This window comes from Desmodus rotundus, chromosome 2 (assembly GCF_022682495.2).
Source record: "Desmodus rotundus isolate HL8 chromosome 2, HLdesRot8A.1, whole genome shotgun sequence".
Classification (NCBI taxonomy): Eukaryota; Metazoa; Chordata; class Mammalia; order Chiroptera; family Phyllostomidae; genus Desmodus; species Desmodus rotundus.
The window spans coordinates 77,024,687-77,042,803 of NC_071388.1; the positions used below are offsets into that span (position 1 = coordinate 77,024,687).

The window sequence follows — 18,117 nt, forward strand, 5'->3', positions numbered from 1 at the left end:
TGTATGTTTCTACCATACTGTACAAGGTAATATGGCCCTATAATCTCTTAGTAGATGTTCATTTTTAATATCATTCATAAATAAATGTTACCTGATGTGTAAAACCAATGTGAATCTCTCTTGTTTCTCTATATCTCCATTAAAGACAACAATATCCAAATAACTAAGTAGAACAATTTGTATTATTTTTCAAACTTAAAACTCTTTTATTTTCATTTTCTCTAATTTCTAGGGTAATATTTGAATTGGTCTTATTAGTATACACATCTTGTATGGGTGACAATTGGATGCTTTTACTTTTAAAAAAATATATTTACTATTTTTAAATCAAGGTGAGAAGAATAAATGTTCAAGGGATTGACTGCTATATACCCATGCTGTGCCTGGCTTGTTACTCATATTTCATTTAATTTTCCACCTGGGAGCTAAAATAGACCTGTTTTCAGTCACTTGCCAACAACTTCCTATTTTGTTCTATATATAATGAAACAATGAGAAAATCTAGTTATTTCCTCTTTGCATGTTTTTTCTTTCTCCTGCAGCCTTCCTAAACTTGTATCTTGTTTATACAATCATTCTTTCATTTTCCTGAATGATGTGTTTTTACCATATTCCCAGTCATCACACATCTTTCTTCCAATCCTAGGTTTTGCTGGCCTTCTGCCCACCTGTATGGCTGGTTCAGAGCTCACAACTATGGAAAGCGAATTCTATTTTCTTGATAAGCATTGCTATTACCCTATTTGACTTTACTTCCCTCTTAAAGTTTTTGCAACTATTTTTTTCTGGAAGTTAATTTGGTTGGTTCCCTTCTATCCCTTACTTGTTTTCCTTCATCACTTCCAGCTAGAGTTTTCTTTCCTTTAAATGTCAAACACATTCTTTCGTTTTGTTGTGAACATAGTCAATGGCCAGAAAACTTGATGCTTACACTCATTGAATCCAGTAAAATAAGTTCACGGACTTTATTCAATACCACACATGCACACGAGCATCCGTGCACATGCATTACATTAAAATAAATCAATATAAACAATTTGAATTCTCTTTCAGAAACACGATGGCCACTTTACAGTCATCCAGTTGGTCGGTATGCTTCGAGGCATTGCATCAGGAATGAAGTATCTTTCTGATATGGGTTACGTTCATCGGGATCTAGCAGCTAGGAATATATTGGTCAACAGCAACTTAGTATGCAAAGTTTCTGATTTTGGTCTGTCCCGGGTGCTGGAAGATGATCCAGAAGCTGCTTATACAACAACTGTAAGTTTACCTGTTCTTTTTCAATATAGTTTGTTTGTTTTATTGTTTTTAATATCACTAGAGTAATTCTGGTTTTGTTTTTCTAATTTTCTGCTCTCGTTTGTCATTTTCCCAGTTTAACATCATTATTTAATTGAAAAATATTTATTTCATCTGAGTGCCTGATTTAAAACAAAACAAAACCTTCTTACATTTAACTGTCTTATTTCTTCCATTGTAATGGAACTTTGTTTTAACACAATCATTTCTTTAAAAGATTTTTATTTATTTATTTTTAGAGAAGTAAAAGGAGGGAGAAAGAAAGGGAGAGAAACATCAATGTGTGGTTGCCTCTTGTGGCCCCCACTGGAGACCCAGCCTACAACCCAGGCATGTGCTCTGCCTGGGAATCGAACCAGCAACCCCCTGATTTGCAGGCCAGCACTCAGTCCACCAAGCAACACCAGCCAGGGCTATTTTAACATAATCATAGCATCCATGCCTTCACACAATCTGTCTTTGCCTGAGGTATTTTTGATACTTCGGTAATTATCTCCTTTAAATGGAGTTCTGTGCATTGAAGAATGGTGCAATCAATTAAGTCTGTGATAGTGAAGAGCCAGTGGTTATGAAATGACATTTTTTTTCCTCACAGCAAATGTTATGGAATAATCTGATCATACTTAAAAATGAACAATGTGTATAGGTTCCTCTGGAGATATAGAAGTAAACTCTAAACCGTTATTTGAATGATACTTAGGGAAAATGTGAGCCAGAATAAAAGGCTAAAACTTTAGAACCAAATTATCATATGTAAGTTATATGATCTCAGTATAACTCAAGAATATATCATTTAGGCATTTCTTAATGCCTTAAAACTATGTCATCCCATTGATCATTTTGGTGATTGTTTCAAGGAGTTCAGTCTTGAAGTCTCTCTTCTGTTATCTTAAAGCTAATAATTTATAAAACTATACTATATTCTGTTATTTTTAAACAAACCTCTTCCCATTGGCTCATTTGGTAGTCAGCTTCAATGAAAAATAAGTCAGCAAAATTATTCAAGATATTTTATTCTCTTCTCTTTTTCTAGCCTTACACATTACTTTACAAGAAGCAAATCCATTATTTAGATCCCTTTTATTTCATTTTCTATGAGAATCTTTTGAAACTTCACTGTAAAATTTACTTCATATTGGATACATGTTTAATATTATGAATGAAACAGGTTATGTCCTTACTATGTTTGCTTTGCAGAAATGCTCCATATTAATTAATCAATGATATTTTCATTAATTTCTCTAACAAAGAAATATGGTTCTAATGAAAATAAGTCAATCTCTCAGAGTCTAATGTATAAGGTAACAGTATCTATTGATCTTTTAATTTGACCAAAAAGCTTCATAAAAGTAAGTCTATCAGGTCTGAAAATGAATTGTATATTTTAGAAATGAACAATGTTTTAAATCCATTTTGTATTTGGAAAGGTCATAATTATTTTCTTTAAGAACTTTATTTTCTTCTTTTTTATTTTTATAACTGTATAACTTGAAGCAACTTTTCAAGTTATAAAACTATGCAGCTAAGATTTTCCTCATATGCATGTTATTTACAACCTTGGAGAAGAGTGTTTAAAGTTATATAAGCATATGTTTATAAAAATGGTAACAAATACTATCTACAAAAAAGTAAAGATAGGGAATAATTAATAGGGAATAACTACTAGGCTCTTTTATGCTTATATAGATGTACTTGAAATCCCTTATTAAATAATCCTTCAACTGCTTTTTAAAAAGGGAAGCTTATAACTAAATTTAAGATACTAATAAAATTGGCAGAGTAATCAAAATTTTAAAGTATATATATGTTTGGTTGGGTCATTTTTGACATATAAATTCCACGAATATCCTCTGTCTTGTATGATTATAGAGACTGAGAGGCCTAGAACAGTGCTATTTTAATTTAAATTTTACTACAGAATTAAACATAAAATTATGTAACCAGTATATTAACACTCCAAAAAATACCTCTTAAAAGCTATATATTATGTCTCAATTAAGAAATGTCTCTGAATTTAGCAGGTATCAATTAAATGGTAAATAATGTCACTGAGCACACTTTTTAAAAAACATCAGAAATACCTAAGAGCTCAGAGGATCCTGGGGTACAAACTATCATACACCAGTTACTTGAGTTTATAATGAATATGGACATTCACTACTTAAAATGGCAGAGCTCTTCCCTTCAAAGGGCTTACCCTGGGTCAGGGTAACAGTGCTTCCTTGTGTTAAGTGTTGTCCTAAAGGTCTGAAAAAGAAATATGGAAGTACCAAAAATGTACAGGTCTGAAGAAGTCTTCACAAAAAAAGATAAAAGTTGAAAAAGTATTAAAAGATTCCATTAGGCAGAGACTTGGGGGAAAGGTCTGGGCACAGGAAACAAAAACATAAATAGGTATGGAAATTTGGCGGAGTGAATGGTCACAGTGATGGAAATGTGAACAGTTTGGAATGGGGGTGAAGAGCAGTGGAGGGGCCAGGTTGTGAGGGTAGTTAGGTGATACTTCAAGGTTTTTCTATAGGAATTAAGGGACAGACACTGATTGATTTAAATAGGGGAATCAAATGCATGCGTATCTTAGAAATATCAGTAAAAACAGTATGAAGAAAGGTAAAGGAGGGGAAGGTAAAAGAGGGGAGGGACAGGGAGTGGAAGGGAGGAAGGACAGGAGGACTGGTTGCCAGGAGACCCATTAGGGCATTACTACTATAGATCCGAAAGGCTATATGGCTTTAGGTCACAGATGCTCTGTCTCAAAGTTATAACATAATGCTAGACTGAGCACTGGCATTCTGATGGAATTCTGTGTAAAATTTTTTGGACTTTATATGAATATACTTAGGCACTAAATATTTTTATTTCCTGTTAAAATGAATGGCATGGTTAGAAAACTGCCTAGTGAAGATACATCTCCATTCAAACAAACCATGAAGAATAAAATACTGAAAAAGAATGTCCATTTATTTGAAAATGATTCTTTGTTTTATAAAAACATTTATATAAAGATAAGTTTAAAAAGCAAGCTCCCTTGATATACATTTTTTAAAGTATGATTTCATTTTTTAAAGTCATGTTTGCTAGAACATATCTTTTACTATAAATGATTTTGATTTTTTTCTCTTGCTGTGTAAGTATAATTTCTGTTTCTTCATTATTTATAAATGGTTTTATAATCTGTGTTAAGAAGGGTTAGGAGGAAAGGGAGGCTTGTGGAGGGTTTTAAAAATAGGAAAACATCATGGATAAAGATTATTTTTTGTAATCTTCAAGAAAATAATTCTTAGAACAGTACTCAACATGGACATTTCCATTAAGATGACTTTACCAATGTAGAGAGCCACATATCACAGCAAAGAGCAGTAAGAACTGGTTAAAAGATAGGCTGGAAAGATGGAGGGAGCAATGTGAATCCAGAACAGGTTATTGTACTGAACAGGTCAGTCAGCATGTGGCAGATGAACAGGACGGCCATTGGAGCCGGAGTGGCCAGGTCCGAAAGAGATGTGACGAGATAGATTACTCTGCCAAACGCTGCTGAGTCCATTAGTGCCCTGTTTAGAAGCTGTGTACATTAATATATAAGAACATATTATCTACATTATAAAATACACTGAAGAAAATAAAATAATGTAATTTATGACTACACATAAACAGAAATCTCTACCTACAGCTTAAGAGTGTTTTACATACCCTGCTTTAGGCCTAAGACCTAGTCATTCAGCATGTGTGCAACCCAGCTTATTGTGGAGTGACTATATATAAGGCCCTTTTCCTTGGAGGGCCAATAACCAGAAACAAAAGGGTTCTTTTTTCAAAGAGTTTTTTAATTACATTTATTGGGGTGACAATGGTTAATAAGATTATATAGGTTTAACATGTACAATTCTATGATACATGATTTGTATATTACATTGTGTACCTACCACCCAAAGTCAAATCTTTCATCACTATGTATTTGACCCCCTTTACCTTTTACTACCCCCTCTCCCATTCCCTTTGGTAGCCACCATACTGTTGCCTGTGACTGAATTTTTGTCATAAAGGGAATCTTGAGAATGGATAAATGACTATACAGAGAGAGGACCGAGAGTAACCAAATACAGTCAAGCATAATAAAACCAATAGATGTACAAACGCCAAAATAGCATGAAGGCTGCAAGAGTAGTAGCAGATTTTTCTGGTAAGCCTGTACTGAAATACATGTATATCAAGCCTTTGCAAAGGGACCTTAAAAGCTTGTAATGACATGAAAACTAAGAAATATGCATTGTGGGCTAAAGATAGAAGGGAAAAATTCACATAAACATGACCTAGGTGAGGATGAGGCCTTGCTTTATGTGCCAATTCTGTGACAGTATACCAGGCATTCAGGGGAGATTGCTGAATGATTAGGAACCACACCTAACATAAGTATACAGTTAGTGACATAACATAATCTGCATGAAATTTTCTGAGTTTCGATTATTCTCATTTGATTACATGATCTCCTCTCTGGTTGTAATGCACATGCTAAGAAATCTCTTCCTTCTGAATCTGCCACACACTTTCATGGACAACTACTGTACATCCTGTGGCAGAGCAGGGACTGTCCCCTTTGAATATTGCTAAGTCACCAGTCCTAAACTTACATTGAAATGTTAAGCTTCTTTGCTCTCAAGAAGGAAAATGAGGTCTTATTTACCTAAAAAGTACATTGAAAGATGTATTCTGGCTCACACTTATCCATTCGAACAGATAAGTGTTATTTAAAATATAATGCCAGCTACTGTTCAGATTTTTTAATTATAATGAATAACTCCTCTTATATTATGAAAATCAAAATATAATTGAAGAATAAGTTTATCACAATTATCTGCTAAAAATTAAGTTTCCTTGATTCTAACTTTCAATTATGTTTATTTTGTGTAATTCGGGGCAAATTTTGCTTTTGAATTTGACAATAGCAATTCCACATAAGTACTTTCTTAGCTGAAATACAGAGTCTCATACTGACAACACATAATCTACATAATCATAGTTCTGCCACATGTTAGTTCTGTTTACTTTGCGTTCATAAGACCTCTTCCAATCACCAACTCTTATCTCCTCTATTCTACATAAAATATGAGAAAAGTCAAATCTCCTATCAGTCTAAGTAGGCATGGTTTATACCCAACAAGGAAGTAGTTATAGAAAGTAATGGAGCAGCATGAGGGAGACATATTTACATGTGTATTTTAAGTCGGGAAAAGATCAGAGCAACATTCTTCCTTTGCCTAATTCAAGCATTTATAAACTGGCTTGACATTTTGACATGAATTTTTAAATCTTGAGACATGTCCAGGTTGAAGAATAAGTATTTCAACAAAAGTGAGCTGAAAATCATTTTAGATTATTCACTATTCTGCCTTTAAGTACTTGAATTTAGCGTGAGTAATTGAGATTTGCCTGGAGATCACACTTAATCTGCTAGTAAAACATATTCAGAATTTTCCCTATCTTTGTCTAAGTAAATGGGTTAACTGTAAAAAGTTAGAACTTTAGTAGAACTAAATTCTTTAGTTGTAGAAGTAGAGGTTTATTCTCTGAACACCTACCACAGGATTATCTGTTCATCAGGTCACTGATGGTAGAGGTATCATTGTGATAACATACAACATTTCATAAAATGCATCTTTACTAAGTCTACCCTAAGTGAGCCAGGTCCAACATGAAGAATGATTTTTACTTCAATTGTGTCTTAAGATTTAGCCAAGCTAAAAATGGAGGGCAGCTTTGGGAACAACAGCAGACCCTTAAATAGAGGATCATGAAACCTACTAGCCCCCCAAAAGCTATATATCATAGTATAAACAGAATTCATTGAAAACATAAAGGAAATGAGTTTCTTCTAGGCAAATGGAAATTCAATGGCCTGCATATAATGAAAAAAGAAGTGACAAAAATAGCAATGTTATCAAAATGCTATAATATGATGATTTAAATACCTCTTTTTCAATAAAAAGGTGGTAAATATATAAACCTTGGGATAATGAAAAGTAAAATCCTGGTCAGATGAACCAAATTCATCACTAAGAAAGAGACTGTGCCATTTAGGAAAAACAACAAAATGACTCCTCACAATAAAGCATTTCTCATTTCACAGAGAACTGTGATAGCATTCCATCAAAATCAAATGTATAGACCATTATAATTAGCTGAAGAGGAAGAAATTGATGTGCCAATACTAGGTTTTCTAATTTCAAAGGAAAAAATCAAACCAGGAAGTGTTTGATGGATTAATTCATGCAAAGAAATGACAGTTTTTATTTACCTCTGTCAGTATAAAGTTTCTTAAAGGAAATTCTGGTAATCTAATGTATAAAAGCTATAGTCTCAGAAATTAATATCTCTAGAGTTTGAGCCCAAATGCCAGAAAACAAGCCCACAACAATGGAGATGAAAGGGCAACAGGGCTTTATACTAAACCAGAGAAAACATGTGTTAAGTGCAAAAAAAGGAAGAGTCATCTTCAATTACTGCTCAAGAGGTAAACACCATTTACCTCAGCTTGGATCACAGACCCACAGACCCAAAATCTGTATGCCATGTGTCTGGGATAGTCATATCAGAAGGGCACGAAATTTCTTTGAGATATACTACTTGGGTGAATTGACAGTGGCAGATCTTGAGCATAAGATGGAAATGAGAATCAACAGTACCAAAGGAAATTAATATCTGAAAAATCACCTCCTGAAAAAACTTCATCTCCAAAGCTTAGGAAACAATGATTTGCAATCATTATAGAACTCTTTGTAGTAAAACAAATGAAAAAGATACAGAAATTATTATACACAGAGGAGAAAGGGACTGAAGAAACAGATAGCTCTATCAGAAACCCAGAAGATAGAGAGCACTGTCTAGCTCAGTCATACATACCATTAAGAAGCCAAGCCAAGTTCCGATCAAGATGTCACCATGGGTACTTGGAACCTGCCACAACCACATCAAAATTACTAGTAAACTACAGAAAAACCATCATTCAGAACCAACCACCTGAAATCTAGTAGAATGGAAGTCCTACAACTAGGGATTTAAAGAAGAAGCCACACAAATACTGATAGGAGGGACAGAGATGCAGACCTACAGGCTGGGCCCACACCCATATATGGTGGTTAAAAACTCAGAGGAATATCTAGGCTGCTGAAGCAGGTTCCTCCTGAGGAGTGAAGGGTCCCAGCTCCACATCAGAACCCCTAGCCCAGTGTTACAGTGCCAGGAAGAAAATTCCCCATAACTCCAGGCTGTAAAAATCAGATTGTGGCTAAGTACAACAGAGTCTTGCCAAGTCCTAAGCATTCCTCTTAAAGGGCCTGCACACAGACTTACTTGGACTCACTCCCTCTGAGCTCTGCCGCTCAGGCAGTAGCCCCAAAGGTACCAGGAACACAAGAAGAGAAAAAGAATTATCTGGCTTTAGGGAAAGGGCCAGAGGGCAGCTTTCTCCCAAACATAAGTGCTGGTAGAGGCCATTGTTCCTTTCCTGAGTACCCCCCAACAAACCTGGTAGGCAGACACCATATCTGAGACTCCATACCTGGCAAAGCTGTTAACTACACCCTAGTGATTCCCTGAAACCCCACCCCACCCAACTTGTGGGCTCACCCAAGCAAGTTCCAGTGGCTTTTCTATATAAACGACCTCTCTTGCTCATTTTTTGGACTTTCCTAAAATCTCTCAAACAAGCCAAATCCAGCTATGTGCCCCATATCACTTGCAAAGTTACCTCAGATGTGGCACTAGTACCAGCCAGCCTTGATTCACAGCTTGGCCTCTTCTGGGCACATCCAAGCATAGCATAAGCAGCAGCCGTCTGCACATAGCTCTGTATCTCAAGCCAGGTAGCCCCAAACAGGGCACAGCTAGTGACTGACCTTGCACCTCCCAAGAAGGCCTCAGAGCCAGTGCACCTAGAGGTGAGTTTCAGACCATGTTGAAGCACCACCCAACCAACTCCACCAGCAACACACTCAAGGGGCAACTCAGCCAGCACCACAGCCCCACTGAATCAAGTCCTACTCTGTGGGGTCAGACCCTGCACAGCAGTTCATCCACTGTAGCTGGAGCCAGTCCCCACAGCTGATGGGTTTTGTGGGTTAGTCCCTCCCTGTGATGTGCTAACAACAATCTAGTCTCAATGACAATCTAGTACACATAGCCCACACAGGGGACACACCTGGAGCACCCAGTTCAGGTGACCAGGGATGTTGTGACACTGGCCCTACAGGACACCTACTACATAAAGATCACTCTACCAAGTCAGGGAGACATAGAAGCTCTACCTAATACATAGAAACAAACACATGGAAGCAGCCAAAATAAAAAATAAATGGGTCCTAAATGAAAGTACAGGAGACATCTCCCAAAAAAAGAACTAAGTGAAATGGAGGCAAGAAAACTACCAGATACAGAAATCAAAACAATGGTTATAAGGATGCTCAAGAAACTTAGTGAGAATTTCAACATCATAAAATATAACATGGAAACCATAAAAAACAACCAGTCATAAATGAAAGATACACTAACTGAAATGAAGGATAAATTACCAGGAATTAACAGTAAAGCAGAGGAAGCAGAGGATCAAATCATCGATTTGGAATATTGGGAAGCAGAAGACACTCAATCAGAACAGCAAAAAGGAAAAAGAATCCAAAAAAATGAGGACAGTGTAAGGAGCCTCTGAGACAACTTCAAATGTACCAATATTCGCATCATGGCGGTGCCAGAAAGAGGACAGAGGAAGGAATTGAAAACCTATTTGGAAAAAAATATAACGGAAAATTTTCCTATGCTGGTAAAGGAAACAGACATACAAGTCCAGGAAGCACAGAGAATTCTAAACAAGACGAACCCAAAGAGGCCCACTCTGAGACACATCCATCATTAAAATGCCAAAGGTTAAAGACAAAGGGAGAATCTTGAAAGCAGAAGAGAAAAGCAGTTAGTTACCTGCAAAGGAGCTCCCATAAGACAGTCAGTTGATTTCTCAACAGAAACTTTGAAGGACAGAAGGGATTGACAAAAAATATTCAATGTGATGAAAAGTAAGGACCTACAAACCAATGTTACTCTACCCAACAAAGCTATCATTTAGAACTGAAAGACAGAACAAGAAAAAAACTAAAGGAGTTCATCACCACTAAACCAGTATTAAAAGAAGTGGGGGGGTTTTATGTCGTATTTTGCCTTTTAATTTTTAAAATAAAGCCAACCACCACCACAAGTACAAGAAGAAGAAAAGCAGCAAATCAGGACTTGGTTAGAAAATATCCAAATGATCTGTTCTTATCGTGTTTCAAAGTAAAGGAATTGAGAAAGAAAGATTGACTACCATCCTTTTTCTAAGCTGATTTTGCTACACTTGGAAGATAGAGTTTCTGCAACAGGGTGGTAAAATTAACAAACCCCCTCATGTCTAGCTACCTCTAAGGAGAAAAAGGAGCACATTGGTCTGGAAAGCAGAGCTTGATTTGGATGTACTGAAAATCATTCTGCTAATCTAGTTCTTGAAATTACTGGGTAATTACTCATGATTTAGGAATAACTAGTTCAGACCTACCTGGCCCTACTGCACTTCAAAAATACTTTTTTTTTTTTTACAAATTGAATGCAAGACCCCCCCAGCCAAAAAATTGCAGCTCTATCGTGATTTATTGTGATCTGGAAACAAGCCCACAGTATCTCCAAGCTATGCCTGTAAATCAGTTCGAATCTCCTGCAAACATGTGACTGCTGTTGAAAAAGTTGTGTGCATTTGCGGGACAGCACTGCTTTCCAACAGGGGATGAAGTGGCAACATTTGTAAAGGCTAAGAGCTTACATTATTCCAAATATCTAATTTGGCTACGTCTAAAGGAATCTACAAAAATGCAAATAGAGGTTTTAACCTAGGAGTAAATGTGTTTCAAATGCAGAAAGCATAGAGACAATTAAGATTTGCTGAAGATGTTATTGTCTTAAATGGTTTAAAAGTAGGGAAGACCAGAAATTTCCCAGGTTTTTTCCTAGCCCACCCTGTATTCATAAAAGACTTGTTCCTAGCTTCTAAAAGAAACAATCAGATTGGCAGAGACATTTGAGAAGGAGAGGTCTGTTGGGTGGCCAAGCACAGCAACACAAATGTAACCGCCACAGTCCCCAGGGGGAGGCAAATGCCAGAGGTTTAAAATAGATTAAAAACCAAATTGAAATGAAGGTTTTGAGTTAGTGCCTAACACACAAAGGGAAGACCATCATCAGGAATGTTTGAAGACCCTCTGAAATGCCTCTCTGTTATTTCTGCAAAATAAGAGGGAAAGATATCTATCTAGGCCAGAACATGGGAAGAAGCAGCAAACCAGGGCAGAAAAGAGCTTCCTTTCCAGGCAAGCAACACCCAGTGCAGAGGGTGGCCTGAAGCTTTTTCAGAGTTATGAGGTACAGAGTTATGGAGCAGGGATAGGACTAAGAAGCAAGTGTTTATTTGGGGTTGGAGGAACACTTCTTTTTTTTTTAATTTTGTTCAATTACAGTTGTCTCCATTTTCCCCCCAATGACTCCCCACCACCCCAGTCATCCCCACCTCCCACCCTCAATCCTACTCCACTTTGGTTCTGCCCATGTGTCCTTTATACATGTTCCTTGCTACCATTCCTGCGCTTTCCCCCATTATCCCCTCTCCCCTCCCCTCTGGCTACTGTCAGTTTGTTCTTTATTTCAATGTCTCTGCTTGTATTTTGCTTGCTTGTTTCCTTTGTTGATTAGGTTCCACTTATAGGTGAGATCATATGGTATTTGTCTTCTACCACCTGGCTCATTTCACTTAACATAATACTCTGGAGTTCCATCCATGCTGTGGGGAAGGATAGGAGTTCTTCCTTCTGATGTTCAATATTCCATTGTGTAAATGTACCATTGTCTTTTGATCCATCATTTACTGACCGGCACTTAGACTGTTTCCAGCACTTAGCCATTGTAAATAATGCTGCTGTGAACATGGGGGTGCATAGGTTCTTTTGAATTGGAGTTTTAGGATTCTTAGGGTATAATCCCAGCAGTAGAATTGCCGGATCAAAAGGCAGTTCCTTTTGAAAAGGCAGTTTTTTAGAAAACTAAAAGGCATTTTTAGTTTTCTGAGGAAGTTCCATACTGTTTTCCACAGTGGCTGCACCAGTCTGCACTCTCACCAACAGTCTACTAGCATTCCCTTTTCTCTGCGTCCTCACCAGCACTTGTTGTTTGTTGATTTATTAATGATGGCCATACTGACAAGTGTGAAGTGGTATCCCATTGTGGTTTTAATTTGCATCTCCCTGATGGCTTGTGATGCTGAGCATTCTTTCATATGTCATGGGCCCTCTGTATACCCTCCTTGACAAACTGTCTGTTCAGGTCATTTGCCCATTTTTTTAATATTTTTTAATATATTTTATTGATTACACTAATACCATTGTCCCATTTCCCCACTCTTTATTCCCCTCTACCCTGCACCCTTCCCCCCACCAGTATTCCCCCCTGCTTAGTTCATGTCCATGGGTCATATATATAAGTTCTTTGGCTTCTACATTTCCCATACTATTCTTACCCTCCCCCTGTCTATTTTGTACCTACCATTTTTGCTTCTTATTCCCTGTACCTTTTCCCCCCATTCTCTCCACTCCACCTCCCCACTGATAACCCTCCATGTGATCTCCGTTTCTGTGATTCTGTTCCTGTTCTAGTTGTTTCCTTAGTTTGTTTTTGTTTTTGTTTTTTACATTCAGTTATTGATAGTTGTGAGTTTGTTGTCATTTTACTGTTCATAGCTTTGCTCATCTTCTTTTCCTTAGGTAAATCCCTTTAACATTTCATATAATAAAGGTTTGATGATGATGAACTTCTTTAACTTGACCTTATCTGGGAAGCACTTTATTTGCCCTTGCATTCTAAATGATGGCTTTGCTGAACAGAGTAATCTTGGATGTAGGTCCTTGCCTTTCATGACTTCAAATACTTCTTTCCAGCCCCTTCTTGCCTGTAAGGTTTCTTTTGAGAAATCAGCTGATAGTCTTATGGGAACTCCTCTGTAGGTAACTCTCGCATTTCCTCTTGCTGTTTTTAATATTCTCTCCTTATCTTTAATCTTGAGTAATGTGATTATAATGTGTCTTGGTGTGTTCCTCCTTGGGTCCAACTTCTTTGGAGCTCTCTGAGCTTCCTGGACTTCCTACAAGTCTATTTCCTTGGCCAGATTGGGGAAGTTCTCCTTCATTATTTTTTCAAGTAAGTTTTCAATTTCTTGGTCTTCCTCTTCTCCTCCTGGCACCCCTATGATTCCAATGTTGGAATATTTAAAGCTGTCCCAGAGGTTCCTAAGCCTCTCCTCATATTTTTGAATTCTTGTTTCTTCATCCTGTTCTGGTTGAATGTTTATTTCTTCCTTCTGGTCCAAACCATTGATTTGAGTCCCAGTTTCCTTCCTGTCACTGTTGGTTCCCTCTGCATTTTCATTTATTTCACTTCTCATAACCTTCACTCTTTCCTCTATTTTTTGGCCGTACTCAATGAATTCTGTGAGCATCCTGATTACCAGTATTTTGAACTGTGCATCTGCTAGGTTGGCTATCTCTTCATCGCTTAGTTGTATTTTTTCTGGAGCTTTGATATGGTCTTTCATTTGGGCCATTTCTTTTCTCTCGCCACACCTGTTACATAGTAAGGGGCAGAGCCTTAGGTATTTTGCCAGGGCAGGCAACCCACGTTGCTGCATTGTAACACTGTATGTGGGGGAAGGGTCTGAGAGAGAACAGTGCCACTTTTCCAGCTCTCCACCAGCTTTCAGTCACTTCCTCTGCTACCTACAGGCAAATTGGGTTTTTCTGGGGCTGATCCGTGGGTGGGTGGGAGGGCTTGTGTACTTTCTAGGATCCTGTGGATCTCTCCAACAAACTTTCCTATGAGGCTGGGAGTTTCTCCTGCTTCCTCAACCCGAACAGGTTTTTTAAGTCAGAGGTTTTGAGGCTTTATTTCCCCACACCAAACCCTGGGTTGATAGGTCTGTCTTGCTCTCCAGTTGTTCCTCCCGGTTTATCCTCAGGCAAATGTGGGACAGCCTATGCTGCCAGCTACCACCTCACCAGTCCTCCAGCTGCTGCCTTGCCATGAATTCTCTCTGCCCCAGTGGTCTGTCTCCTCCCTACCTACAGGTCTGGATGAATGTTTCCTCTTTAACTCCTTGGTTGTCAGACTTCCACACAGTTCAATTTTCTGGCAGTTCTGGTTGTTTTTGTTTTTGAATTAGTTGTTGTCCTTCTTTTGGTTGTGCGAGGAGGCACAGTGTATCTACCTACACATCTATCTTCGCTGGAAGTCTCATTTGCCCATTTTTTAATTGGATTATTTGTCTTCCTGGAGTGGAGTCATGTGAGTGCTTTATATATTTTGGAGATCACACCCATCTCTGAGGTATCATTAGCAAATATATTTTCCCATACAGTTGATTCCATTTTCATTTTGCTAATGTTTTCTTAGGCCATGCAGAAGCTTTTTAATTTGATGTAGCCCCATTTGTTTATTCTTTCCTTTATGTCCCTTGCTCTAGGGGACATATCAGTGTAAATATTGCTGTGTGGAATATCTGAAATTTTCCTGCCTATGTTCTCCTCTAGGGCTTTTATGGTTCACAACTTATATTTAAGTCTTTTATCCATCTTGTGTTTATTTTGGTGTATGGTGTAAGTTGGTGTTCGAGTTTCATTTTCTTTTGCTTGTAGCTGTCCAGCTTTCCCAACACCATTTGTTGAAGAGGCTATTTTTACTCCATTTTATGCTCCTACCCCCTTTGTCAAATATTAATTGACCATAGAGATATGGGTTTATTTCTGGGCTCTCTATTCTATTCCATTGATCTATGTGTCTGTTCTTATGCCAGTACCAGATTGTTTTGATTACAGTGGCCTTGTAATACAGTTTGATATCAGGTATTGTGATCCCTCCTACTTTGTTCTTCTTTCTCAAATTTCTGTGGCTATTAGGGATCTATTATGGTTCCATATAAATTTCTGAAATATTTGTTCTATATCTGTGAATATATCATTGGTATTTTAATAGGGATTGCATTAAATCTATAAGTTGCTTTGAGTAATATGGACATTTTGATGATGTTAATTCTTCCTTCCATGAACACAATATAAGCTTCCATTTATTTCTGTCTTCCTTAATTTCTTCAGTGTTGTATATTTTTCTAAATAGAGTTGCTTTACCTCCTTGGCTAGTTTTTTTCCTAGGTACTTTATTTTTCTTGTTACTGTAGAAAATGGGATATTTTTCTAATATCTGTTTCTGATATTTCATTGTTGGTGTACAAAAATGACTTCAATTTCTGAATATTGACTTTGTATCCTGCTGTTTGCCAAATTCAATTATTAGGTCGAGTAGTTTTTTGAAAGAGTCTATAGGATTTTCTATGTACACTATCATGTCATCTGCAAACAATGACAGTTTTGTTTCCTCCTTTCCAATTGGGATGCCTTTTATTTCTTTTTCTTGTCAGACTGCTGTGGCTAGAACTTCCAATACTATGTATCAACAATTATTTTAAATGCGGATGGATTAAATGCTTCAGTCAAATGACATATGATGCTAAATGGATAATAAAACTAGACCCTTACATATACAGTCAACAGGAGACTCACTTCAAATCAAAAGACACACAAACCAAAAATTAAGGGATAGAAAAAGGTATTTCTTGAAAGTGGGATAAAGCAAAAGAGAAAAGCTATGGTAGCAATACTTATACCAGACAAAATAGACTTTAAAGCAAAGGCTATAACCAGTGTCAAAGAAGGACCCAGCAACTCCACTTCTGGATATTTATCCAAAGTAACTCAAAACACTAAATCAATAAGACATATATATCTTCATGTTTATTGTAACATTATTTACAATAGCCAAGATATGGAAGCAAGCTAAGTGTGAATCAGTAGATGAGTAGATAAAGAAGTGGTGCTGAAATACAATGGAATATGACTCAGTTATAAAAAAGAATGAAATTTTGCCATCTGCAACAACATGGATGGATCTAGAGGGTATTATGGTAAGTGATATAATAAGTCAGACAGATGAAGACAAATACCAGATGATTTCACTTATATGTGGAACCTAAAGAACAAAATAAACAAACAAAGAGAACATAAACAAACTCATAGATACACAGAACATTTTGCCAGTTGCCAAATGGAAGAAAGGTTGGGGAAGGGGTGAAAAAGGTAAAGAGATTTAGCAGTACAAATTGGTGGTTATGGAATAACCACAGGATGTAGAGTACAGCATAGGGAACATAGTCAATAATATTGTAATAACTGTGTATAGCATCAGATGGGTACTAGATTTATCCAGGTGATCACTTCATAGGTTATATAAATGTCTAATCATGGAGTTGTGCACCTGAAACTAATATAATATTGTATATCAGTTATAATTTTAATATAATAAGTACATAAAAATTTTTTAAAAGAAAGTAAACAAATGAAACCAAGCCATGCTTTGGGAAAAACTCCATTTATCATTTGAGCAAAGCATGTACAAAAACAAACTCTTTGTAGGTAGGTGTAAGCCCTTTGTCTATCACACATTCTCAAGCAAGGACCTGAAGGCCTTAGACCTGGGAAGGCATTACTGAAGACAAAAAACCACTGAGAAAATCTAACTTTCTATTCAGCACTGAAGGTTTAGTTTGTGACTTACCAGTAGTTGTTTATTTCTTTTTTCTAAAAGTCAAGAATCCCTTTGGATTGTTGTAAAATGCTAGACAGCATGAGATTTGTCTTTTACATTTTTTAAAGCTTTCCAGCACCTAGAATAATACACTATTTAATGGAATCTTAATTAACTGCTGATAATTAAACCAGAAGAAACAAGTTAGAAAAAAATAATTGAAACCATAAGAATATTGTCATCAGTGAAATTACATGTATCTCTTCTCTGATATCACTATGAACTACAACCCCGCAATCAGTGAATCTAAAACAATCCTTAATGCTTGATAAAGAGATAATGCCCTGGCTGATGTGGCTCAGTGGATTGAGCACCAGCCTCCAAACCAAAGGGTTGCTGGTTCGATTCCCAGTCAGGGCACATGCCTGGGTTGCAGACCAGGTCTCCAGTAGGGGGCACATGAGAGGCAAACACACATCAATGTGTCTCTCCTTCCCTTTCTCCCTCCCGTCCCCTCTCCCTAAAAATAAATAAATAAAATATTTTTAAAGTTAATTTTAAGAAAAAGAGATGAAAAAATTCAATAGAAAGCAGCAAATGTAACAAACATTGAAGCACTTGTGACAATGAATCAGGGTATTCACAAACAAAGGGGGACGTTCTGTTTTCCAGTCTGAAAACACTCTACCAAATGCTTTGAGCACAAAAGGATGCCTACAGGATGGATAAGATCCAAGACAAATGGTTCACAAAATCACATAATACGTAGTATTTTAATACCTACAAGTACACGAAATACATACAGTCCTTCTAACCTAAATGCTAATCAATGAGCAATAATTAAGTGCCAGTCACCTTTCTCAAGGTATTCAGCATACACCTTGATGATTAACCAACAACCACAAGAACTACCAAGGGCTTTTGTTTTTTGTGTTTTGTTTCTCTGTTTGCCACTGTCTAATCAGAGTACTCTCCCTGCTCCCAGTGATTTCAGAGCAAACCCACACTAAATTGATTTACTGAAAGATCAATTAGCAGATGTTCAGCAAGCAGAAAATACAGTGCTCATTGGTCGATCTTGCTTGTACAGAAAAAGAAACAAAGTAAGACAATGAACACAAAGTA

The 18,117-nt window shown here is 37.0% G+C and overlaps 1 protein-coding gene across 2 annotated transcripts in view; it reads left to right on the plus strand.

Moving 5' to 3' along the window:
* EPHA6 (EPH receptor A6) overlaps positions 1–18,117 on the plus strand; it is an 876,611-nt gene that overhangs the window by 739,915 nt on the left and 118,579 nt on the right. For both annotated transcript variants that reach the window (XM_053918286.1, XM_053918285.1), the window contains exon 14: positions 1,054–1,263. In XM_053918286.1, coding sequence (XP_053774261.1) covers positions 1,054–1,263 — 210 coding nt within the window. The remainder of the gene's footprint in view (positions 1–1,053; positions 1,264–18,117) is intronic.